General features: G+C 29.9%; 3 protein-coding genes across 6 annotated transcripts in view; 2 read left to right on the forward strand and 1 right to left on the reverse strand.

The window, feature by feature from the left end:
- Nucleotides 1-22: 22 nt before the first annotated feature.
- Nucleotides 23-1,586, reverse strand: LOC142597856 (uncharacterized). Of its 2 annotated transcripts, XM_075734757.1 has the most exons (3): nucleotides 1,322-1,562; nucleotides 1,122-1,245; nucleotides 23-1,067 (listed from the first exon to the last, which is right to left on the reverse strand). In XM_075734757.1, the coding sequence occupies exons 1-3, from the start codon at nucleotides 1,475-1,477 to the stop codon at nucleotides 97-99; spliced, it is 1,251 nt and encodes a 416-aa protein (XP_075590872.1). In that variant the 5' UTR covers nucleotides 1,478-1,562; the 3' UTR covers nucleotides 23-96. The 2 variants fall into 2 exon arrangements, with proteins under 2 accessions (XP_075590872.1, XP_075590871.1); XM_075734756.1 differs by having other exon boundaries at nucleotides 23-1,245; nucleotides 1,322-1,586.
- A 54-nt stretch (nucleotides 1,587-1,640) lies between these two features.
- Nucleotides 1,641-3,747, forward strand: LOC124491195 (acetyl-coenzyme A transporter 1). The gene is made up of 2 exons (XM_047053821.2): nucleotides 1,641-2,903; nucleotides 2,967-3,747. The coding sequence occupies exons 1-2, from the start codon at nucleotides 1,831-1,833 to the stop codon at nucleotides 3,511-3,513; spliced, it is 1,620 nt and encodes a 539-aa protein (XP_046909777.2). The 5' UTR covers nucleotides 1,641-1,830; the 3' UTR covers nucleotides 3,514-3,747.
- Nucleotides 3,748-8,765: 5,018 nt separating this feature from the next.
- LOC124491313 (uncharacterized) overlaps nucleotides 8,766-26,011 on the forward strand; it is a 45,924-nt gene continuing 28,678 nt past the window's right edge. The window contains exons 1-3 of one of the 3 annotated variants that reach the window (XR_012832459.1): nucleotides 8,766-11,255; nucleotides 13,552-14,013; nucleotides 14,168-14,255. The gene's annotated coding sequence lies outside the window, so the exon portion shown is untranslated. Of the gene's footprint in view, nucleotides 11,256-13,551; nucleotides 14,014-14,167; nucleotides 14,256-26,011 lie in introns of those variants that run through there. The other 2 variants (XR_012832458.1, XM_075734758.1) reach the window with 2 other exon arrangements.

Consider the following 26,011-nt stretch of genomic DNA (forward strand, 5'->3'; position numbering starts at 1 on the left):
AACAAAAACAAGACAGAAATCATTTTATCAATCAAAATCATCATAATATTCAAATTATTATTATTAAAAAAAAACTTCATTATTGATATATTGTGATTAATTAAGAAACACAGACCAATCATCTGAATGATGATGATGATCAGTTTGTGTTGTTTGATCATAATTCCATATGGTTTGTGTTTCAATATCGACAAATTCAAAAAATTCTTTAAATCTTAAATCATCATCATGATGATGATGATGATCCCATGAACAATCATCATTATCATCTTCTTTTGTTTGTGTTTCAATATTCTGATATAATGATCGATGATTATTTGTTTCGACATCGAGATTATCATCATGATTATTGTTTCTATGAGTAGATTGTTGTTGTTGTTGCCGATCTTCATCATCTTCAATTATTATCGATGATTTTATCATAAATGGATCGTCATGATGTTGTATGATTGATGTAGAATCATTTTCCATTTCTTCATCAAATAATGTCTGTGTAAATGTTGAATGATGAGTACTTTTTACATTCATATTGGTGGTGGGTGAATCGAAATTTTTCAATGGAAATATTTTTCTTCGTTGACAATCCTTTTCATCGTTACGAGAACCAGCAGCATCATGATCACTATGATTAATCATTACCGATGGTAAATCGAATGATGAATACATTGTTTGTGTTTGAATACTGTTCGATTCGATTGGACGTGAATGTCTTCGATGACGTTTTCGAATTGTTTGACATTCTGTACTTCGTTTACCAATTCTGTCGTTAGAATCATTTTTCAGTATAATTTTATCAGTATTATTATTCATTAATGTTTGGGTTTGTTTCGAATCTCCGGCAGTGTTTTTTGGCAGTATAAATTTATTTCCATTATTATGAGACTTGTTCAGATTATTATGATCATCATTGACTATAGAAATATCACAAGTTGTTTCAGGAATGATTGTTGTGGCCATCATTGGAATCAGAATGAAATTTGTACCTTTCGAACAATTTGTACATTCCGTTGATGATTCGGATTTAGGTTTACGAAATTTAAAACTTTCATCATCCGGTAATCGATGACCTAAACGTTTACAATGCATCAATAATGATGTTGGTTTATCATAACATTTCATACATGTTGCACAGCATAATTGTTGACCACAATATTTTTCATGATATTTTATTTGAAATTCTAGGCCGAATTTTTGTTCACATTTTGAACATTGAAATTTTTTTTCACCATGAATATTTTTCATATGCTACAAATAAAACAAACAAATGGTGGATGAGTGCAAAAAACAAACAAACAAACAAATCGATTGATTGATTACTTACATTTTGTAGAAAAATTTCTTTTTTAAAAAATTTCAAACCCGATGGTCCATATGGACAATTTTTTTCCGTACATTTAAATTGAATGGTATTCGATGATTTCTGGTAATTATGATTCGAAATAGGAATTATAGCAGCCGGTAAGAATATTGAAGACATAATTCGGTTTCGATTCAATATTCAATATATTGAATCATAAAATTCACATACGAATAAAAATAAAAATAAAAATACAGCTCGTGTAATTTTGTAAATCATCAACAACAACAATTAAAAAAAAACACTTGCACAGTATTAATTGGGCAAATTTTCAAACTCGTGTACTATTGATTTTTTTTTTTGATTTTTTTTTTGTAATCGTCATCAATTTTTGTTGACAGCAAAAATACCAGATTCAGTGATAAACAAACCAAAATATTCATCATTTCAACTAGTAATCAGTCAGATATTTTATTTCATCATCATCATCATTTTCCATAAAGTGAGCATTTTTTTTTTGTTTGTTTGCTCTAATGGAAAGAAAAAAACATTCATCATCAAACCAAAGACGGCAACAAAAACATCATGAAAGAATACAGAATTCATTTGATAATGAAGAATCCGATGAACAATCCACATCGATACGAAATGTACAGCAACCTAATCTACAAGGAGATTATCTGAATATTGCAATATTATTATTTTTATATCTACTACAAGGCATTCCAATAGGTCTGATCTCCGGTGTACCGTTACTTCTATTAAATCATGGTATCGGTTATTCACAACAGGCAATATTTAGTTTCGCAATATGGCCATTTAGTTGTAAATTATTATGGGCACCAATCGTTGATTCCGTTTATTCATCTCGTTTTGGACGTCGTAAATCATGGATGATACCGGCTCAATACTTAATCGGTGCCTTTATGATAATCATTTCATATTGTCTAGATTCAATGATCAATGCAATCGATGGACCAAACATTTATCTATTGACCGCAATGTTTTTAATATTGAATTTCCTTGCAGCAACTCAAGATATTGCTGTTGATGGTTGGGCATTAACAATGTTAAAACCATGGAATGTTGGTTATGCTTCTACATGTAATACGGTTGGTCAGACAAGTGGATATTTCCTTGGTTATGTAGTGTTTTTGATTCTGGAATCACCACGTTTTGCGAATTATTTTCGTGATGAACCACAGACTGAAGGTCTGGTCAGCCTGCATGGTTTCTTTTTCTTCTGGGGTATTGTTTTCATTGTTGCCACAACAATGGTAATGATATTCAAAAGAGAAAAACCATCTGTTCATGAAAATGGTGAAGAAAATATGTCCATCCGTCAAACGTATTCAAGATTGATTCAAATAATGAAACTCGGACCGGTACAGAATTTTGCTGCCGTATTGCTTACCTGTAAAATTGGTTTTGCCATTACTGATGCAGCCACCGGACTGAAATTGAAAGAAGCTGGTCTACCAATGGATCATATTGCATTGATGGCCATTCCAATGTTACCATTACAAATGATACTGCCATGGATTATTGGCCGTTATACGAATGGACCACGACCATTGGATGTTTTTCTTCGTGCTTATCCATTCCGGTATTGTTAATTATTCTATTAATTGAAATTTTTTCATTAATTAATTCATTATTTTTCTTTTAGTTTAATATTCTGTTTCATATTTGCCGGTCTTCTTTGGTGGACACGAACACTATACGATCGATATTCATATTTTCCACTTTATTATTATGTCGTTCTGATCATTCTTTATGCTCTACATCAAATTACCGTTTATAGTATGTATGTAGCTATAATGGCATTTCATGCAAAAATTTCCGATCCATCAATCGGTGGTACTTATATGACATTGTTGAATACTATAACCAATTTGGGTGGAAATTGGCCAACAACATTGGCATTATGGCTTATTGATTATATTAGTTTATCATATTGTTCAATTGATGGATCAAAATGTACATTGACAACAACCAAAAACGATGAAAATGATTCCTGTATAGCTAATGGTGGTGGTGGTGGTGGTAAATGTACACTATGGTTAGATGGTTATTATATTGAAACATTTATATTTACAATCATCGGTATAATTTGGTATTTTTGGGGACGAAAACAAATCAATCGTTTGCAAACAATTTCCACAAAACAATGGCTTTGTCCAAATACATTGTCACAACAACGACATAATAGTTGACTACATTTAAGATTGAAAACAAATGATTCGGATTCCGGTTCTGATGACGGCCTTTATGATGATACACCGAAAAAACATTATTTCATTACTAATCACTCTGGTCATTACACTGCTATTGTAGATTTTGTTTGAAACATAAAAAAAAATTTATTTAGGATATCATTATCAATTTATATTAAATATACCAAATGAATGAATGAAAAACAAATTCAATAAACAAAAAAAAATGAAAAATCGTTTTCGAAAAAAATTTATATATTACGAAAACAAAAAAAAAACAGATGTCACCACTTGTTTGGTGATTATATTATTATAACATACAGCACCATCTATAGATGACAATTCAAACTATTGAAAAAAAATTGTTCGATTTTCATGTTCATCATCATAATGTTCATTGTTTTATTTGATGTTATATTAAATGTCTGCGTTTATTTGATGGCGAAAAAAATGGTCATAAAATAAAATGAAAATAAAAAATAAAAAAGAAAAATTTTCATCGATTATCGACAAACGTTCATCATCATCATCATCATCACCGTGAAGAGCGTGCATCATTAATCGTCGTAAAAAATAAAAATAAAAAAAAATCAAACAACACAACCACGGGAATAAGTTATTAATTGTATACGAATATATAATTTTTATGATCAAAGAAAAAATTCGTTCACCCTTGTGTTTTGTGACGAGTTAATAAAAGTATCAAATTGGCGACGGATTCGAAATTATTATCATTATGGTATGTGTGTGCTAATATTCATCCTCATTTGATGATTAAAATCAACATCAGCAGCAGCAACTCTAACAATTTTTTTTCAAAATAAATAAACAAAACTTTGGCAATGAAAATCTCAATTGAAGAAAAAAAAATTGCGTGGGTTTTTTTTCTTTATAGACAGCAGCAGCAGCAAACAATAATAAAAAAAAACATTCGTCGACAACGATGTTATAACTCTTTTTTCTGTTTTTGTTTTCAAAATTTATGACCAAATCAATTACGTGGCCCAAATGATAATGATGTGCTAAACACGTGTTTATTTTTCATACAAGTTGGCCAAAGCTGATCATCTTCGATGACAATGACACATGAACAAATTGTTTGATAATCAATGGATTTAGCAGCATCATTTAAAAAGTGAAATCAATTGTGGACATTCGTCGTCATCAAGGTGTGTTATATATACAAATGTCTGTTTACACAGAAAAAAAACCAATAAAATTTTTTTTTATTTTTTTTAATTTAAATTGTAGAAAAATTTTTCATACTCACCATCATCATCAACAACAACAACAACAACAACAGAAACAGAAAAAAAGATGAATAAAAAAAATTTCTGTTTTTTTGGTTACAAAGTACTACGGCTCCAATAATTTGGACGAAGACGTCTGCGAGACGACGACATGGACGACGCCAAAATAGAAAATGATCATAAATTAAAAAAGAAAATGATCATCATCATCTTTCTAAGAAGAAAAAAAAAGTCTTTTTGGTCAAGATTAACAAAAAAAAAATGGTCGAACATTCGAAAGAAGATTCAATCTTGTTCTTTGTTGTCTAGTTCTAGCCAAATAAACATGACCCAGGGTGAAATCATCATGATGATGATGATATGAATTATTCAATGTTGATGCTGATGATGATGATGTTGGGGAAAATTATGGCAAAAATTTCTCAACTGAAATACAATAATAATGATGATCACGAAGACTAGAAGAAAAGAGTTATTAGTCTCGTTTAGAATGTCGCGCCAAATGGAAAGAAAATAATCAAAGAAAAAAACTTCAATATTCCATCATGATGATCATCATGAGTTGAAACATTCGATGGCCACATATATATAATAACACATTGTTTACAATTTTTGTTTTGGCCAATTTGAATAACAAATTTTTTTTTTGTATTCACAGATTTACATCATCGATGTCATCATCATATCATCATCATATTATTATTATACATTTAATCTGAATCCAAAAAATTTTTCGGTATTGCATTTGCGTGTATTGATATCATTTTGTTGTTGTTGTTGTTGTTGTTGATCTACATTTTCATCAATTGGTCTGCGTTGGAAAAAGGAATTCAATGAATGGTGATATTGATTTTTATTTTCGGACCTATAATTTGAATCATCATCAGCAACAACAACAACAACGGTATGGGTATCTTTAACGATCATCATCGTCATCGTTGAATAGAGAAAAGAAAAAAAAATTTTTTTTTTCTTTTCCAATGTGATCTTCTTGTTGGCGGTCAATTCAATTGATTTTCTGTTTTTTTTTATTTTTGAATTTCGATTTTGATCTTTGTCTCTCTCTCTCTCTTTCTATACACAAATGGTCTCTTGTGTTATGTTACCATTATCACTAATAACCACGACCGATCATAGAGAGAGAGAGAGTCTTTAAAAAGTTGACCAATACCATTGATGATGATGATGATGATGATTGGCATCAAAAAAAAAACTATTATCATAATGTGGTTACCGAATTGTAAAGTCGATGAGTGTGAGAGAGAAAACAGGCCACATTATCTCAATATAATGCATAAAAAAACATATTATCATCTTCAATTGTATGTGGTCAAAAGTCAAAGGTTCAATTCAATTTCATTCCATCATCTTTGATTTTTGATATTTTTTTTTCTCGTTTGAACATTCGACACAAACAATATTCAGATGACAACAACAACAACAACAACGACGACAATACCATTGATGAAATAAATGTCAAAGAAAAAAGAAAAAGAACAAGTCATCTTTGGATGGTTGAAAATACAACATACATACATACACACAACAACACACTATACAATTGGTAAACACATAAATTTGATTTTGTGTCAATTCTGTTTCTGTTTCCATTATTTCGTATTTTTTTTTTTGGTTCTGAATTTTCCATTATAATTTTGTGTTTGATTCAAACTCGATATCAATGCTTTTCGTGTGTGTTTCGTTGACCATGGACTGATGGCTGTTTTCTTCGTTCTGTTGTTGTTGTTGTTGTTGGTGACCAGATGATGATGGGTCTGACCTTTTTTTTCGTGATACCAAACAAAACAAAAAAAAAACGTCTAAACTATATTTAAAGCTTGTAGGGAGAATGAAAAAAAAAGAACAGGATATAGGAGGCATAAATTACACTAGTGAAAAAAAACAGTCAGACACACACACACGCATACAATAGGATCGATTGAAAAAAAATGTACACCAAAAAAAAAACTTGGAAAAAAGAAATATTACAAACATTACGTGTTATTATTAATACAGTCAAATTCCTTATAGTTTGAACTAAATGTCAAATGTCATGTAAATGATGTTGAATGTTTGAGACAATGACATGATGATGATGATGATGATTGAGTTGAACAGTTTTCTGCTCTTGTTTTTCTCGATTTTTCTTAGATTAATTTACCAATTTGATTGGTCATCTGAATACTGGCCTTTCGTTTTTTATTCACTCGATGTTCATTCAAAAAAAAAAAAATTCTTGTCTGTTTCAACTAAATTCATGTACTATTAATATACTTTCAATTTTGTCTTCTTCTTCTTCTTTTTTTTCCACTTTCATTTGATTGACATTTATTATCATTATTATAAATACACGGATGAAATAAAATAAGAAAAAAAAATTCCAATGTTGTCAATGTGATTATCACTAGAGGCGCGCACACGCGTATTCAGAGTCAAGAGTGGTAAAAAAGAGAGAGAGAGAGACAAAATTTGATGTCATATACCTATATATTATTGCCCATAAAAAAAAGAAGTGATGTTAAATTGAATGAATGAAATGAGAAACAAAAGAGAAAAAAAAAGAAAGTTACCATGATGATGATGATGATGATGATAGCATCTGATATTATAAATTTAAACAGCAAAAAAAAATGTTTAAATGTTTTCTGATTCTTAAAAAATCGAACATGATGATGATGATCGTAGCCATATGTTTGAATTTGTGTCATTTTCTTCTTTTTTTCAAATTTATTCCATTTGAATTTCGATTTTTGTATATACGAAAAACAAAAAAAAATATAATATAATCCATCTATCCATGCATTTGTGTTGTGATGGACGAATCCAATCGAATTCTCACAAATTAGTCGATTTCGAGAAATCGAAATTGGTTTTCACTACCAAACAAAAAAAAAAAAAAAAATTATCCACCCGATTTCATTTTGGTAATTTTTTTTTGTTTCGCTTTTGGAAATGAAGAAAATGATGGAAAAAAAATTGAAAATTGACAAGCAGATTTTTCTGTTGTTTGCACAAAAATCGATTTAGTAGCAATATATGTGTGTGTACGAGAGAACACGCCCGTTTTTCTTTGTTATCAAAAAAAATTTTTTTTTCTCGTCGTTCATAGTACATAAGAATGAGATAAAAACGAACTACAAACCATCATACCGAAAACCAGCTATATCGAAAAGAAACACACACACACACACACATAGAAAATGCGGTGTAATATGCGCACGTCAAAAAATGAATGAACAAATAAAAAAAAAATGGGCGTGCCCATTACGTATGCTGGTTATAAGAGATCGTGGACAAAACACACCATGAAATCAGTCGGATAACTCACACAGAAAAAAAAAAAAAATTTTACTTCCAGTTCAGTTTCTCATCATCATCATTCTTTCTACTTCTCATCATATTCTAAATGTATTTTCATTTCCTCCCTCTTTGCGCCCTTTTTCTATTTCTCTTCATTCTCTATCTCACTTACACACACACAAAGAAAAAGGAAAGAGGGTGTGTATGAGATGTGTGTGTGGATAATAAATTTTTTTTTCATTTTTTCTTCAATAGTAGTAGTAGTAGTAGTCTAGTAGTATTAAGGATTGTGAGATAGAATCTTTTTCTTTCTATTTCTTATTCTTCTTCTTTTTGATTATGATTAAACCATGATGATGATGATGATGTTAATTTGAAAAATTGAAAGAAGAAGAAGTTTCAACACACACACACACACATATACACATAGAAATTGAAGAGTGGACTACACTCTCTAAAACTTTGAACATTTTGTTTCCTCTTTTTCTTTGTCTGTCTGTCTCTCTTTTTTGTGTGTGTATCCTGAATAAAATTCTTGGTTTTTTTTTTTTCGTTAACGAATTTTCCTTTTTTTTCGGTAATTTTTATACCAGTTTGTCTAAACGACAATGTTCACTAACATCCACTATTGGATGATTTACTTTCAAAAATTTAGTTTGTCAAATCATCATTCGTGTTGTAGTGGAGACAGGACAGCAAAAATAACACACACACACACACACACAAACACACACGAAAATACACTGCATTGCAGGATGTAGATTTATGATTTTCACCACCACCACCAACGCCACCACCACCACCATAGAAACTATCACAAAGACTACCACCACCACAACTATTGGTAACCACCACCACCACCACGAAAATAAGATCAAGAAGAACATCATCATTGTAAAAATTTTGTTATATGTGGACTTGGCCAATAATCATCATCATCATCATTATTATTATTCACCATTCACCATTCATTCATTCAAACAAAATTTAGCCGTGTTGTTTGAAGTAATAAGAAATGGAAAAAAATTTTTCTTTTTTTTTTACATTTGAAAACAAAACGATTTATTAAAATTGTCATCATCAATATATGAAAATGTAAGATGGTGATGGTCATAATTATAACCATTAGCCATTATCATCATCATCAAAAAAAAAAAAAATTATTTAACAATTATCATTTACAATTATTGTTATGATTATCGTCATCGTCACCATCATCATATGGAAATATTGAATTAGAAAATGTTTTGTGTTATGAATGAATGAATGATGAGAATTTATTTTGCCACCACAATCAATATCAATCGATTAATTGATTAATCAATCGATAATAATAATAACGTGAAAACGTAAAAGAAAACAAGATGCAAACATGACCGATTATCGGTAATAATTCTGTCTGCCTGGATTAATGTTTGTTTCGTTTTATGGAAATTTTTTTTTCAGGTCATAAAAAATTTTTGTATTTTGTGCGTTGTTGTTGTCGTCGTCGTCAATTTTTTTTTATTGATTCTTTAAACCTCATCATCATCATCATCATCTAGTAACAATGATGGTCATCGTAACAACCATCAAATGATCAACAACCATACTCTTGAAAAAGGTCATAAAAAAAAATTATTTCAATTTGATGACCTTAAATCGACCGACCATAACTTCATCATCATCATCATAACATTTTGTGTGATTGTTTTTTTTCTGTTTTGTTTTTCATCCAACAACAACATTAACCGGAATAATATACAAAGAAGATGATGATAATGATCACCAAAAAGATTACCATTTATGCAATTTACATTTTTTCATGTTTCATGGGCCTCAAATTCACATCATCATCATAATAATAATATAATCAAACGGCAATAATAACCAAAATGACAACAAAGTATCCAAATCCATCTAAATAGATAAAGTGGACACGATTCTCATAATCATCGTCAATGTTGGCCCCTATTTTTTTATGGTGAAATTTTTTTTTTTTTTTATTTTACGACTTTGAAACTTTGTTGGGCCCCACGTTCGTTATTGTTGTTTTGAGTGTTTCCTCTGTTTGTTTGTTTGTTTGTGTGTTTATGTGCGTGTTTGTGTGTGTGTGTGTGTGTTTGTGTGTGTGTGGATCATCATAATAAAAATTAGAACGAACTTTTATTTTTTTTTTGTTACATAAGAAAAACCAAAAAAACGAAAAAATGATGAACACAGCCTATTTTGATCATTCAACAACAGCGAATGGTTTTTATAATGCAGCAGCCGCAGCTGAAGCACATCAAGCTGCATATCGTAGTTTTTCACAATCGGCTGCATTATCATTAATGCCAACAGCGGCTGCTGCTGCCGCTGCTGTTGCTGTTTCAGCATCAGGATCATCAACATCATCATCATCCGCATCATCAGGATCATCATATCCATCATCATCATCAGTAACAAATAATAATTCACGACAACAACAACAACAACAACAACAACAGCAACAAACAAATGGTCAATCATTAATTAATAATGGTTTAATTACTAATCATGATCTAGTAACAACAAGTTATGTTGATGCTGCATGTAAATTATATGGTACAACCGATGGTATAACAAATAATGCAGCTGTAGCTGCGGCTGCAGCAGCAGCCGCATTCAAATCAATGGATTCACCAACAACATCGACAACGAATACGAATACCAATAATAATAATAATAATAATAAGAATGATAATACGAATAATTCATATAAATCATCATCAACAGCTGATAATCAACATCATTCGCATAGTAGTAGTAGTAGTAGTAGTCATCATCATCATAATAATCATCATAATAATAATAATAATAATACACATCATCATTTATCACATCATCAAATAGCCAATGCATGGCAATCATCATTACGTCCATCACCATCATCGGTTGTTGTTGCATCATCTCAATCTAATCATAATATTATTGGCAATAATATTGGTGCCGGTAATAATGTTGGTGGTAATTTAAGCGGAAATAGTGGTGGTGGTGGTGGTGTTGCTGGTGGATTAATGTCAAATACCGGTATGGATGCAATGGCAATGCGTTCATCATTTGATGCAGCTGCCGCAGCAGCATGTCAACGTTCAGTTGTTACTGATGCTTGGTCGGCAGCTTGTTGTAATGCAAACGCTATGAATTCGGCTGGTGGACCAAATTCTTTCTATCCTTGGATGGCTATTGCAGGTAAGTTTTTGTTTTGTTTTTGTTTTTGTTTTTTATTTTCAATTTCATTGCATGATGAATATTTAAAAGATTATCCGGTTGATTTTTATTTCGCTTTAAATTGATTTATTTCTACTCTGTGGGATAATAATTCTTGTTTTTTTGTTGTTGTTGTTGTTGTCATTGAATTCTTGACAAGACAAGAATTTTGGCAAATGTTTTGAATTGAATCCATTAGAATCTGTTGTCAAAACATTATTTTGCAAAATTTATTGCTTACAACTCTTCAACTGATCATCATAGGTTTTGGATTAGATTTTTTTTTTTGTTTTTGTGTGTTTTGAATTCTTATTCGTATTCACAACACACATGTCATGATGGATTACGATGTCAATATTTTGACAGATTTTTTTTTACCATTAATCCACTTTTTGTTTTCTTGATAAATTCGTAATGCGTTGTTGCAGGTTGTTACTAGTGCCAAAAAAAAACATTGATGCGTCACATTGTGTTGTAATGAAATTAGATTGAAAAACGAGAAATTTTCCAAGGAAAATTGACGAAAAAATATTCTCATTATTCACTTATTACCATCACCTTGGTGATTAAAAAAAATAAATAGATAGGTGAATATCTTTATAACCTTTTCATTTTCTTTTCATCATCATCATCTCATTTATGATGACAATTTGTACTTGTCAATGATTGTTGTTGATCATCATGATGATAATGATAATTTGAATGACAATGACAATGATAATTGTCACTAATAAAAAAAAAAGAAAATAATGATGACAATAACAAGCCGACTTAATTGTAATGTATATATAACCCTTATTAACGATGATTCGGATGAATTGTCGTTTTTTAACCATTCAGTCTGTCAATGTGTTTATCATCAATTTTGTTCATCATCATCATCATCATCATAAAATGTTGAGATGATCATTAAAAAAAAAAAATCTCCTTGAAACAAAAATGAGGGTTATGAATCTCATCAAAAGTCAAATATTGTTTTGTTCGTTTGATGATCAATCAAACACACTTGAGTGTATTGCTCGAAACAATAATATTTTCTGGATCACAATCAATTCATTCATATATATATACATTGTTACCATTATTTTGATTTTTTTTTTCAAAAACTTGTGTCCATTTTTTAATGTTCAATCAAAAGAATTGTTTATGGAAATTTTACTTTCATCATCATCATCTAGAAAAAGAATGATCATTTGATCATGATGATGATGATGACGATGATAATAAAAAACAACAAAAAACAAAATACTGGCATCGTAAAAATGATCATCATGATGATGATGATTATGTTCCTATTCATAGTATATATAAGTAGGAGCCAATGTCTTGATAGTGTTTTGGTGATGGCTGATGGAATTTAGCATTTTTTTTATGATCTTTTTTTTTCTGCCCGTCATATATCGATTTGGTTTTCATACTTATGTTTATGGAATATAAAATTGGTCATTTTTTTCCCTCCTTCCCCCGCCGTTTATTCAATTGGCCATATAAATAGTTACATTTTTAATAGGATTCAATTCGATTCAATTCAAAAAAAATGATGATTGTCAATTATCATCATCATATTTTAATTTTAAACGTTTTTTTTCCTTTTTTTAAAAAATTTTTTATTCATCAAGGAACCATTGGAAATATGAAATTTTTTGTTCATCATCATCATCATCGTCGTCGTCGTCGTCGTTTTTTCTTCTTTCTACTGTGGGAAAAAATTTTTTCTTTCCCCAAAAAAAAAACTTTTGTTTGCCCGATTCGGTTATTATTAGGATTCAGTATGATGATGATGATGATTCATATTGTTCAATTCGATCTGGCTTTACATTTTCACATTTTTTGGTATTTCCATTCTTCAAACACACACACACACAATTGTTGTATTGGTCTTTTTTTTTTCTTCTTTGTTCTTTGTTCGCCAGGCTAAAATTCAATTTTCTTTTTCGTTTTTTTTTCTTTTCCAAGGGTGTTTTTGTTTTCATGTGTTCTATTTTTAAGCCAAATTCAATTCTTTTGTACGTTCGTGCGTGCGTGCGTGCGTGCCTATGTGTGGTAGTAGTATATTTTCTAATCATATTTTCTGGCACTATAATGAAACAAAAATGGCACCTGCGCAATGGTAGAAATACGGATGAAATTTTTTTATTTTTTTTTTCGTTTGTTTATTGATTGTTTGCTGGATTTGAAAATTTTTGCCTGTTTGTTTTTTTTTTGGCAATCAGATTGATTTGATTGAAAATTGAATTTAATTGATTTTTTATTGGAATTTTTTTTTTGCCAATTCTAGGTCTAGCCGGTGCCACTGGTTTACGGCGTCGTGGCCGTCAAACATATACCCGTTATCAAACATTAGAATTGGAAAAAGAATTTCATACAAATCATTATCTAACACGTAGACGACGTATCGAAATGGCACATGCATTATGTTTGACTGAACGACAGATAAAAATTTGGTTCCAAAATCGTCGTATGAAATTGAAAAAAGAAATACAAGCAATCAAAGAGCTTAATGAACAGGAAAGACAGGCGCAAGCATCAAAAATGAAACAAGAAAATGGTGATAACCATTGATCATCATCATCATCATCATTAATTAATATTAATTTTTAAATATTTCATCAACAAAACATGAACAACAACAACAACAACAACAAAAAACAACAACAACTACAGAAAACAAGTGAATCGTAATCGAATCGAAAAAATTCAAGAATCATGAAACAATCAACAATGAATGATGAAGATAAAGGTAAAGATAAATTCTTTTACCATGTTTTTACCATTCAATTTATCAATCAATTGATTTATGAAAACAAAAACAAATGTGATCGATCATTTAATGAGACAATGATGATTTAGCAGATTTTTCTTTGTTTTTTTCCCATTTCATCCATGCCCCCAAGGTTGACCATTAACTTAATTAGGAGGACAATATCAATTTTAGATATTTGAAAATAAATTAATAATCAGATCATATGTATGTATGTATGTATGTGGTGAATGGTGAGTTGATTTATTGATTTCTGGGAAAAAATTTTTTTTTGAAATTTTGTTTAAAATTAAATGAAATTGAAGCGGACAAACGAAAAAAATTAAATTTTTATAGCATCATAAAACCATTTTTGCTACTGTCACTACTGTCATTTTCATTGCATTTTTTCTTTTCATTTTCCCTTACCATATAATAATAATGATAATAATTTGTCGATGATAATGATCATGGCTCCCAGATCAGATCATTGAACATTGAATGATTTTACATATGATATGTGGCAGAATTTGAATCAATTCTTTACCACTAGAATATAGCGAGAATTAATTTGTGTGTGTGTGTGTGCGTTTTTTTCCATTTTCGTTTTCATATTACAACACAGCACCATTTAACATTATTTAACCATGATGATGATTAATATGATCATTGATTCAAGGAATTGATTTAATTCAATCAACATCAATCGTCGTCGTCATCATCATCAATTTATTCAATTTAGTTCATCTGTTGTTCAACAACAACAACAACCAATGTGATGATTTGATTCTTATTTTTTTTTCATTTTGTTTTTTTTTGTTTTGTTTTATGTTTTGATTCTTCAAGTTGATAAAATGATCATCATCTTTTTAATGCAAGTTGCCGCGTCGGCGGCAACTTGTTTGTGTTCTTAATAAAAAAAAAGAAAAAAATTGTCTCCATGAAATAAGTAAAATTAAAAACTTGAATACAAGAAACATCATCAATTTTTCTTTGCCATTCGTTAATCAAATTCGTTAGTGAAAAAAAAAATCATTGCAAATTGATGATGATCATGATGATGATGATGATGATGGTTTGGCGTCATATAGTCGTCGGAACAGGCTTGACAGACCAATAATGATGATGATGATGATGATGGTAAAGTAAAGTAATAAAGAAAATTAGCCAACATTTCAAGCTAGAAGCTATAAAAAAAAACTTTTTTAAATGAAAATTGATGATAATCTAATTTTTGAAATAGAGAAAAAGAAGTAGATTGGAGAAAAATTGTTAAAAATTAGATCGATTGTCAAACAACAACAACAACGACAACAACAACAACGACGACAACAACAACAACAATATTGTCGTCACGGTCTATGCATATATGTGATTCATTTGTTCATTTTTTTTTGTGATGAATTGATGATTTCCATATTCATTTTTTTTATCGATAAACACAATTCATTATTCAGATTTTCTTTATTTTCAAGCCAGACGGCCGTGAAAAAAAAGGTACACATTAGTAAACATTTTGACATGTAAATATACAGATACATCATCATGTTGATTTTGATGATGATGATCATGATCATATAGCAATAATTATAAATGGGTGCAAATGTGACATTGATGATGATTGTAATTCATCAGCTGAATTATTCATTTATTCATCCATTTTTTTCTGATTGAATATGATATTTGAAATTCATAAAAATTAGCTAATAATTGAACAAATGTCCACGATTAGGCCATCGATGTCTCTATTTCTAATGTTGTTGATGTTTACCATCATACTCGAATGATAAATGTGTATATGTGTGTGTGTGTGTGTGTTATCAGTGGTTTTTTTTCTCCTGAATCATTCTAATCATCAATCAATCAATCATATCATATCATATCATGTATCAATTAATTAATTGAATGCCAAAAAAACTGACAAACAAAACAAAATAAAATCCATCGTAATTGATTGATTGATCGATTGATTCAATTTTTTGAAATTTTTCATTCTCTTTTTTATCATCTGATTTTTTTTTTGTTTTCATTATATATGAAAAGAGTTGAGAAAAGAAAATGTCTGTTACCTTGAAAACAAGTGAATGGAAATCAATGCATTTTCGATGACAAGAAATTAAATTGGATGGTTTTTTTTCTTGTGCTGAAAAAAACCGGTAGCAGCAGCAGCAATGAAAACAATCGCATTTTGTTTTTATCCTGTGAAAAAAAAACTTCAATCAGGAAAAAAAAGATGTTTTTTTTTCTAGCTGCAGCTATTTTTTTTCCAGTTGAATCCAAGTAATACCAGTAGATTGTTGAATGCAATATAGATAAATAGTTATGTCATAATAATCATAATGATGATAATGGTGGCGACGGCGCCATCAATGATTCAAATTAATAGTGATGGCGATGGTGGTGGTGGTGGTGGTTAATGGATGATGATCACTTTTTTTTTATTTGTAATTAAATTAAAAACTCCAGACCATATCGATCATTTTGTTGTTGTTGTTGTTGTTGTCTTGTTTGTGATTGATTTGTAAGATTCAAAACACCATCATCATCATCATCATTGTTTTTCATCCAATTCTTGACATGGATAAACGAGAGAAAAAAAAGCATAAAATTTGTTTATTATGCCAATAACAACAACAACAACAACAACGACAACAACAGCAAAAACGACAACAAATTTTCTTTTAAAATCCATCATTAGAAAAAAAACTAGGGCAAATTTTGGTGTTTGAATCGACTAATAATAATATTGGTGATAATAAAAAAAAACAGAAAGGGAAATTCTTTTATTTATTTCAAAATTCTTGAATGTTTTTGCTTTACAAAATGCGAAAAAAAAGGTCATAAAATTTAAAGCATGATGATGATGATGATGATGGAATGAAAGTGAAAAATTGGAGCAAAAAATATAATCGACTGAATGTGACAAACAACAACAACAACAACAAACAATAATAAAACACTTTCACTTTGAAAATAATTTTCTGTCAAAAATGACATAAATGTTGTTGTTGTTGTTTTTACGGCTTCTCGCTGAAGGGGGTTTTGGTTTTTTCTTCTACAATCTGTAACAATGTTACGCAATTTTTGAATTTTTCGTTTTTTTTTTTTATTTTTATTTATTTCAACCAAAATTTCCACTGTAAAAAAAAAAGTTTGAAAAGGTCCATGACACCGTGATATCTTGTTGGGTTATAAAACGAAAAATTCTTGCTGTGTTTGTATGGTGGTGGTAATGGTGGTGATGGACCTCACTCGATGCATGTCACCATAGGATTTTTTATTATTATTATTATTATTGGTAAGTCTACGTTGATCATCTAAGTCTTGACACACAGATGACAGATCAGATGTCCCACAGAATATGATATAACAACAACAACAACAACAACAAGGTTATTTTTTTTTGCTCTAGACACGAGTCACGATCACAACTAGGTCCGGTCATAAAAATATAAATATTTTTTTTTCTCATTATTGACCTCGACCAATGTGTTTGAACATCGAGTAAAGTTCTTTTTTTTCTGTTACAAGAATCGATGACCGATTGATGATGATAACTGATGGAATGAATGGCTGCCCCTCTCTCTCTCTCTCTTTCTAGCTCCCCATTGTTATTGATTGGCCTTGTTATTTTTTTCTTGTTTAGATGTGTTTTCTGATGACCAATCAGTCAGAGATCAATACAGATCTAAACAAACCATAAAGTAATTTTTTTTTTTTTTGGTTTTCTTTACTTTTGGCCGTTAAAGGTGCCATAAACATTCTTTTTTATATTTTGTTTGACCAGACCATGTTTACGCAAGCAAAATATAACAGATATATATAAATCGAAACCGAAACCGAAACAATTTTGTTTTATTTATGTAATAAACGATGATGATCTTGATCTGTTTTCAATAATAATAATAATAAAAAAAGAAACATTCAAATGGTGGAACTAGAAAAAAATAAAAACACGAATAAACGATCATCCTGATCATCGAATCAATCGATTGATCAGATGGTTTTTTTTTTGTTCAAAATTGTTTAAATCTCTGCATAATAGTGATTACGATTAGTCCACGGGTGTGGATTACCAACCAAACACATGAATGTGAAAATTTTTATTTGCAGATAAATCACCAATAGCAAGCCAATTTGATTTGATTATTATAGGCCTAAAAAATTTTCTTTAAGCTTTAAATACTGTTGTGTTTCGAGTTTGCGTACAAATAAAAAAAAATGCAAAATGAAAATTATCATCTCGAAAATGGTAGTAGCAGATTTTATCCTATCCGGTATGGATTGTGATCATAGTAGTAGCACTAGTAGTAGCAGTGGTAGCAGTAATTTTCTTTTATCTAAATCCAAAAGTTCCAAAAAAAAAAAATAAAAAAAAAATTCATTAGGAATACACCCGGATCGTCGTCGTCGTCGTCGTCATATATTTAATTTGATAAATTAAAATTCAAATCTCGCATTATTACTGATACTGATACTGATACTGATGGTGTGTGTGTTTATCCCTCATAATAATATCCATCTATATATATTATGGTGTTTTTTTTCTGTTCGTCAAATTCTGTTTATATTCTACCAAATGAAAATGATAATAATCAACACACACCAGGAATAGACAAAAAAAAAACAAACGAGGCGAAAGTTGAAGAAATTTATTAAAACACGAAATGAATGAATAAATTCTGCCTACGATATATATCTATATATATCTTTATATGTTTTTTTCAGGTTTTTTTTTCCTGTTAATATTATACATATATATAGCTAGCTTGTATATTTTCTCCGGCTTGTTGTTGTTGTTGTTGTTGTTTTCGTGTAATCATCATCAACATCTTATTATATAATGGTAAATGTGTGGAGACATAGTTTTTAATGTTACCGGAGAATTTTTTCGTTTCGTTTCGTTTCGTATGGCCATGTTTGTTATCTATTGGTCATAAAGATTACGTTCTATGTGAATGTATAGAATGAATAATGTAATCATTTTATCATCATCATCGTCCAGGTTATTATTATCATTATTATTATGATTGGCCATTATCTTTTTCATTCTCTTTCACACACACACACACACACACACACACACACACACACACACACACACACACACAGGCCATAGATTGGATTGATGATTGTTGTCATCATTCATTATTTATTGTTATCAGGACTATAGATATTTAATCAATAATTTTTGGGCCAATCAGCATTATTGATCATTTTTCTGTTCTTCAGTTCTTCCCTCTCTATCGATGATTGCATTTGTATTGAAATCCGTAATTTGATTTGGATTTTTTTTTCATACAAAATTGTTTTGATTGATTTATTGATTTGTTCGATTCATCGAAATTGCAATCAAATTAAGTTAAATTATTATTATTGTGTATTGTTTTTGATTGTGTAAAAAAAAAGTGAAAGTAGTATGTAATAATGATTGATGTTGATTGTTGTTGATCATAAGTCAAATTATTATTCAACAGATCGATAAGACAATTATTGATTTATACAAGATTTCGAATGTTTTGTATTATATTACCATTAAATCACCATATATGCTAGGTGCTACTACCTGGTGATCATGAAATGTAACTTGTGATCAGAAAAAGAAAACGAAAAAAAAACGATTACCGGTATTATTCGAGCTATTTGTTATTTATTTATTTTTTTTCGGTAATTTGTCAAACATAGGAATTTTGTCAACATCATTGATCGGAAAAAAGTGAATCCTTTTCTGTGGTCATTATTGAACGACAATTCCGATGCATACATGAAACCGAAAGATTCATGCGAATTTTTATGATGATACAGGCTAATTGATTGAATGAAGTAATAAGTGGGCCTCTCATTATAATAATAATGATGATTCAATGGAGAGAATCTGTATGATGATGATGGTCATAAAAAAAACAACAACAACAAAAACATCGAAAAGAAAATTATCATCATCATGACCATCAAAATGGTAATAAAAAAAAAATTTTTTTTTTGAAACAAATGAATACAGAATGACTGAATGAATGAATACAAAAATATGGTTTTAAAGATCATCATCATCATGATCATTTTAAATGATGACCATTACCAGTGTTTTATTTTTTTTTAACTGAAAGACAATAGATGGTGTTAAATGATTGATTTATATTTATTTCATTTCCAATTTAGTTTGATCCATTACTAATAGATGACGATAATGTAGCAAAGAAAAAGAATGGAAAATATCTATTTTTTTATGGCCAAAAAAGATTTATGACCCTATTTTGTTTGCCATCGAATGATTTGTTGTTGTTGATCAAATGATCATGTTCTTGAACCCCAATGGATGGCGTACGTTTTGTGTTACGAACCATTTTTTTTATACGTGTAGAGAAATGAATTTCGTTTGTTTTTTTAATTTTGAATTCAATTTTCAAAATTGATTCTGTATCTGTATCTGTGTGTGTGTGTGTGATTGTAATACTTAATATTTCTGTTTTTTTTTTTGTATTACAACTTTATGGTATCTTTTTTTTCTCCTTGGATTCATTCATTCGATGAATAAAATAAATGACTTACTGACTAACTCACTATCTTAATCATACTGATTGATTGAACAACGTACGAGATAGAGAGAGAGAGAGTGAGAGAGAAAGTGGCTGATTGATTGTGAACAATTTATATGACTGGTCACGAATCATCATTGTACGAGAATTATATATTCTATTATTATATTGAATATTATTGGAAAGAATTTAAATTTCAAATCCGGATTTATTTGGATATATTATCATCATCATCAATGTCTATGCATGTGGCTGTTGTTGTTGTTGTTGTTGCAGATGTATTGTGAATAAATAATAAAAAAATTATCATATTCAGAATATTTTGGAATGAAACACTTACACACACTTACACACATGAAAGATGATGTTTTACTACTGTTTTATTTCTGAAAAGTTTTTTCTTTTTCCATTTTTTTTTTTTTTGTTTTGCTACATCTCATCCTTTGTTGTCATCATTCCTAAGCAAAAAAAAACAAACAAAGATAAAACGTGCTTTCGAATATTGACAAATAATAAACAAAACAAAAAAAAAATTCCGAAGAAAATTGGTATTTTTTCTTCTTGCTTGTAATTTCCAAGGAAATTTTTTACTTTTTTTGTGATGAAAAAAATATAAATTGCTGTTGTTGTCGTTGTTGTTGTAACATGGACATTTGTACAATTTTTATTCTGCCACACAAATATATATATTATCCGTCTTTATAGTTGTAATTTTTCGGTTATTATCATGTTGGCATTGGATTTTGGTATATGTAGAGAGCAAAAAAAAAGAAGAAAATAAATCCTGATTGTATATTTCTGGTTAATAATCATTCAAATACAATATACAAGAAAACTAGAGAGCCAATTTTTCTTTTCAATCTTTTTCCATGTATTTGTGTGTGTGTGTGTGTGAATGTGATTTACATTTCTTCTTATTTTTTTTTTTGTTTTCTCTGCCAATTTTCCAATTCTAAGCCAATCAGATTGTTTTAAACTGGTGCACAGCCATCAGGCCATCTGTATTGTTCCAGAATTTATTATTATTATTATTATTGTGAGAAAAAAAAACAACAACAACAACAATTGAATGTGAACATACAACATGGACATTTTTCTTTTGAATGTCGAGACAAGAGATAGAAAACAAAAAAAAAATTTGTTGCATGAATCATGTTTTTGATCCAGAAACAAACAAACAAATAGTATGTGTGTGTGTGTGTGTGTGTATTTGAATTGATCGTTTTTTTTTCTGGTACCAAAATGGTTCAATCATTTTGAACTCTATATCATCATCATCATCATCATCATTGTATATTGGGTCTAGAGAACAAGGATCTAAATCTATATATAAATGCCATGTATCCAATTGCTATTGCCAGTGTGTGTATGTACCAATGCGACACACATACAAATCGAAACATACAGGCAATATTTATATTGCTTCAATTCAATTGAATGAAAAATCCATCCATCTCGAAACATTTTTATTTTTTTGTTGGATTCAACCCAACAACAACAACAAAACTAACTAATTTACTGGCTCACTGAATGAATGAATGTATGGTATATGCGTAACATGCAATCAAAAAAAAAAAAAGAATGAAACGAAAAAGCTACCAATTTTCGTGAATATAAATGAAATTTATATGGCCCCTACACTTTTCCTATTTGTGTGTATGTGCATTATAATGGTTTGGATGTTTTCATTCATTGAAACATTTTTTTTCTGGTCTCTTTCTCTTTCTGGTTTTTTTTTGAATATCCTGAAACGAGACGTTTACAATTACGGTTTTATTTCATTTTATTATAATATATAATTTCGAGAATTTGAATGATGAATGTGTATGTGTGATTGGATTGTGATTGTCAAATGGAAATGGAATTGGAAATGTTTTTGTTGCTGGTCACACGTTTTTTTTTCTCCTTGGTTTCCATACATCAAACGAATTAGCATCACTGATATATATTTCCATCCATTCATATATCGGGTCAATACATTTATATTGAACAAATGTCTCTATTTTCAATATCAGTGTATCCGTTTGTGTGTGTGTGTGTTTGTGTGAAACATTAATCAACAACAACAGAAGCATCAGAATGAACCATTTTTTTTACACCAGCATCACATACACACACACACACACACACACACACACACAACACGAGTTTGAATTTCTTATTTTTTACAATGATACTCTGTGATGGTGATGGTGAGAGACTATAATTTATAAGCTATAAGCTATGGATCACACACACACACACATGTGTAATAAATCAGAAATGAAATTTTTTTTTTCTCTTTTTTTCGATTACTTTTCGATATGTGTGTGTGTGTGTGTGTGTGTGTGTGTGATTTGCCATTATTTGTCTTTGGTATAGGATAGATATGTTTGACATTTTTTTCCGTACATCAGCATAAAAAAAAAGATTTGATCAACACACCGAAGTTTTAAAATGATTTTTCTATGTTTGTGTGTGTACGTGTGTATCGCAGCTTAAAATTGACCGACCATTTGATTCTATGTATCTTCTGTTGTCTGTTGATGATGATGATGATGATAAATGAAAAAAAAAATTCCAAAAACGAAAAAATTTTTTAAGAAGAAGAAGTGAATATAGTGCAATAATGAATTTTTTGATCTTTTTTTTTCTTTACCATGTTCTGTGATTATTAAAAAAAAAAGTTTTCAAGAGGGTCGTTTTTCTTTGATCTTTTTTTTATTTTATTTGGTAGAGATTCTTTTGCTTTTTATTCATAATTGAAAAAATAAAGAATGCATGCATTCAGGCTACACAATCGCATTGATTAAAGAGATGTGTTCTTTTATCATGATTATTAAACATCAACAGACTAAATCAATCTACAGATCATCGTGTTGATAATGGATGATGATGATGGAGACAAACATATTCTTATCTTATTTCGTTGTTTTACCTTTTAAAATCGTGGTAGTTTGTGCTCGTTTTGCTTTGAAGATTTGAAAATTCTTCTTCCATTAGGTAATTTCTTACTCTGTGAGTCTATAAATATATCTGTCGATGATAATTTTGAATTGTGGTGGAAAAAAAACTTTTTTTTTGGTCACCATGTCTAGCCTGGTGTTTAGGTCAAATCAATGTTCAGCATCTTTGAATGCCGACTTTACTTTACTTTACTTTACTTTACTTTGTCGATTTTATAAATTTTTGGTCAAACTATGATGATGATGATATTTTATCATTCATCTGACCACATTATTTCTCATCATCATTCATTCAACTTTTCAGAAAAATTCCAATAATTTTCAAATGTCCACATACATAATGACCGGAAATTATTCTGGCTTCTGGAAAAAAAATTCTCAGTGTTTGATAACTTGTCCCTTGGATTTATTTTTGTCTTATCTTTTTATGCCACCAAAATATTCTGTGTGTGTGTGTGTTTGAGCTGGGTTTATTTTAGGCATTTTTTTTTCATTATATTAATTTTCACTGTGCTGCATATTTTGTTTGCTAAAAGTTTTGTTTTGCACTTTTTTTTCGGATGTTGTTGTTGTTGTTGTTTGCTTGTTGTTGTTGTTTTTGGGTTATAATTCATGATTAGGATATCTGAAACAAAACAAAAACGAGAAAAAAAAATAGAAATATAACATGAAAATGGCAACGAAAATCTCGATCCTAGCGTATATGTGTGTGTGTGTGTGTATGTGGACCTTGTGTGTAGGAAATGAGATATAGTCTATATCTTGACGTTTTTTTGTTGTTGTTGTTGTTGTTGTATTTCTGGCCAAAACGTACACTGGTGGTGGGTGATGTTGTTGTGTGTTTTGTCCAAAAGGGAATAGAATGCTAGCCAGGCTGGCTGGTTTGCAAATACACACACACACACACACACATACAGTCACAAGAGAATGAATATTTTGAAACCATTGCATAAAGAAAAAAAGAAAGTTTCTTTGGTTTTTTTTTGGAGAGAGAGAGAGAGAGAGAGAACCGTGAAAGCTCAACGAATATTTATGGCTGTATGGACGAGTTTTTGTAATAAATTTTCTTTTTCGTTTTCGTTTTTCGTTTTTTTTTTTTTTTTTTGGTTCAAGTTTTCACATCGACCAACCGACCGACCAAACGACCGACCGATCATCCAACCTTCCAACTAGCTAATACTTTAGCGATTTCGTTTTCATAGACCATGCATTTACATTAACATCCATAAGAACTTTGTATTTTTGGTATTTTTGTTTTGTTTCATTTCATTCTCGTTTCATATAGACAATTATTGAATGTTCCAATGTGAACATGTAAAGTTTTCATATTTTTTTCCATTGAAAATATACATTTCCTTTCGAGTATAGAAACAAATTGGTAATGATGATTATGTTTCGATCCATGGAATCGATGATTCATTGGCTGATTAGTTGGATTTTTGAATTCAAAGCCTATATAAAACCTGCATGTGTCACACTCACACACACACACCGAATGATCTATATCTCTTTTGGATGTCAATTTGGGATTGTCATCGATGCCAGCCTGTGGTGGCGGCCTTTTTTTTCTGTCACTGTGTGTGAAAAATTTTTGACAGAAAATTATGTCTTGATTTTGTCGATTGATTTCTCAAACAAACAAACAACAACAACAGCAAACAATTTTGAGAAAAAAAATTTGTTGTTGTCCACAGAGTGAATTATTTGTTTCTTTTTTTTTTGAATCAACATTGTCGGAATCTATTGGATATTGGTCTTTTTTTTCACTTGAGATGTTGTGATTTTTCCTAAATTATTATAGTTCTCGATGTTGTATTTGTTTGGTCTTTTTTTTCCCCAAAAAAAAATTTTCAAGCGTTTTTTTTTGTCTTAGCTTGGCTGGTTCCAAATAATTTATGATTTCGGTCTAGATTTCAAAAGATTTCGTTGTCATCGTTTGTTCGTTTGTTGCTTTATCCGTCTGTGTGTGTGTGTGTGTGTGTATGTGATAAATTTAGATCTGAATTTTTTTTTTTTTTGTTTGGCCAATCAAATATGTTGTTTTTGTTCATATATATCGTTCTGGTACATTTAACCATTGTGGATAATGGTTGTATGTGGTTTGTTTTTTTCCCCTGGATGCTATGAAAAACAGTCCACACAATCCACAATCTATAGTCTATCCATTCATTCATTGATCAATGTTGATTTGAATTTTTACATTTAAACTTGTGTGAAATAAAAAAGAATACAAAAAGATCACCATCATCGTCTTCGTCGTCGTCGTCGTCGTCGTTTTGTTTGGTCAATAAATTATTTGGAAAACGTTTTTTTTCTTTGAAATTCGAAAAAAAAAAATTATTCACGCCTTCATCTTCAGTGGCTAATCAATAAGATAAACTTTGACAAGAATTTTTCTTAGACAACTTAATTTAGCAGAAATTGGAAATAAAAATCCAGTTGTTGATGGAGACATCAATTTTTTTTGCCATTTTGAAATATCTCTTTTTTCATATTTCTTTTGGATACAGATTCTGG

Source organism: Dermatophagoides farinae, chromosome 10 (genome assembly GCF_024713945.1).
Source record: "Dermatophagoides farinae isolate YC_2012a chromosome 10, ASM2471394v1, whole genome shotgun sequence".
Lineage (NCBI taxonomy): Eukaryota > Metazoa > Arthropoda > Arachnida > Sarcoptiformes > Pyroglyphidae > Dermatophagoides > Dermatophagoides farinae.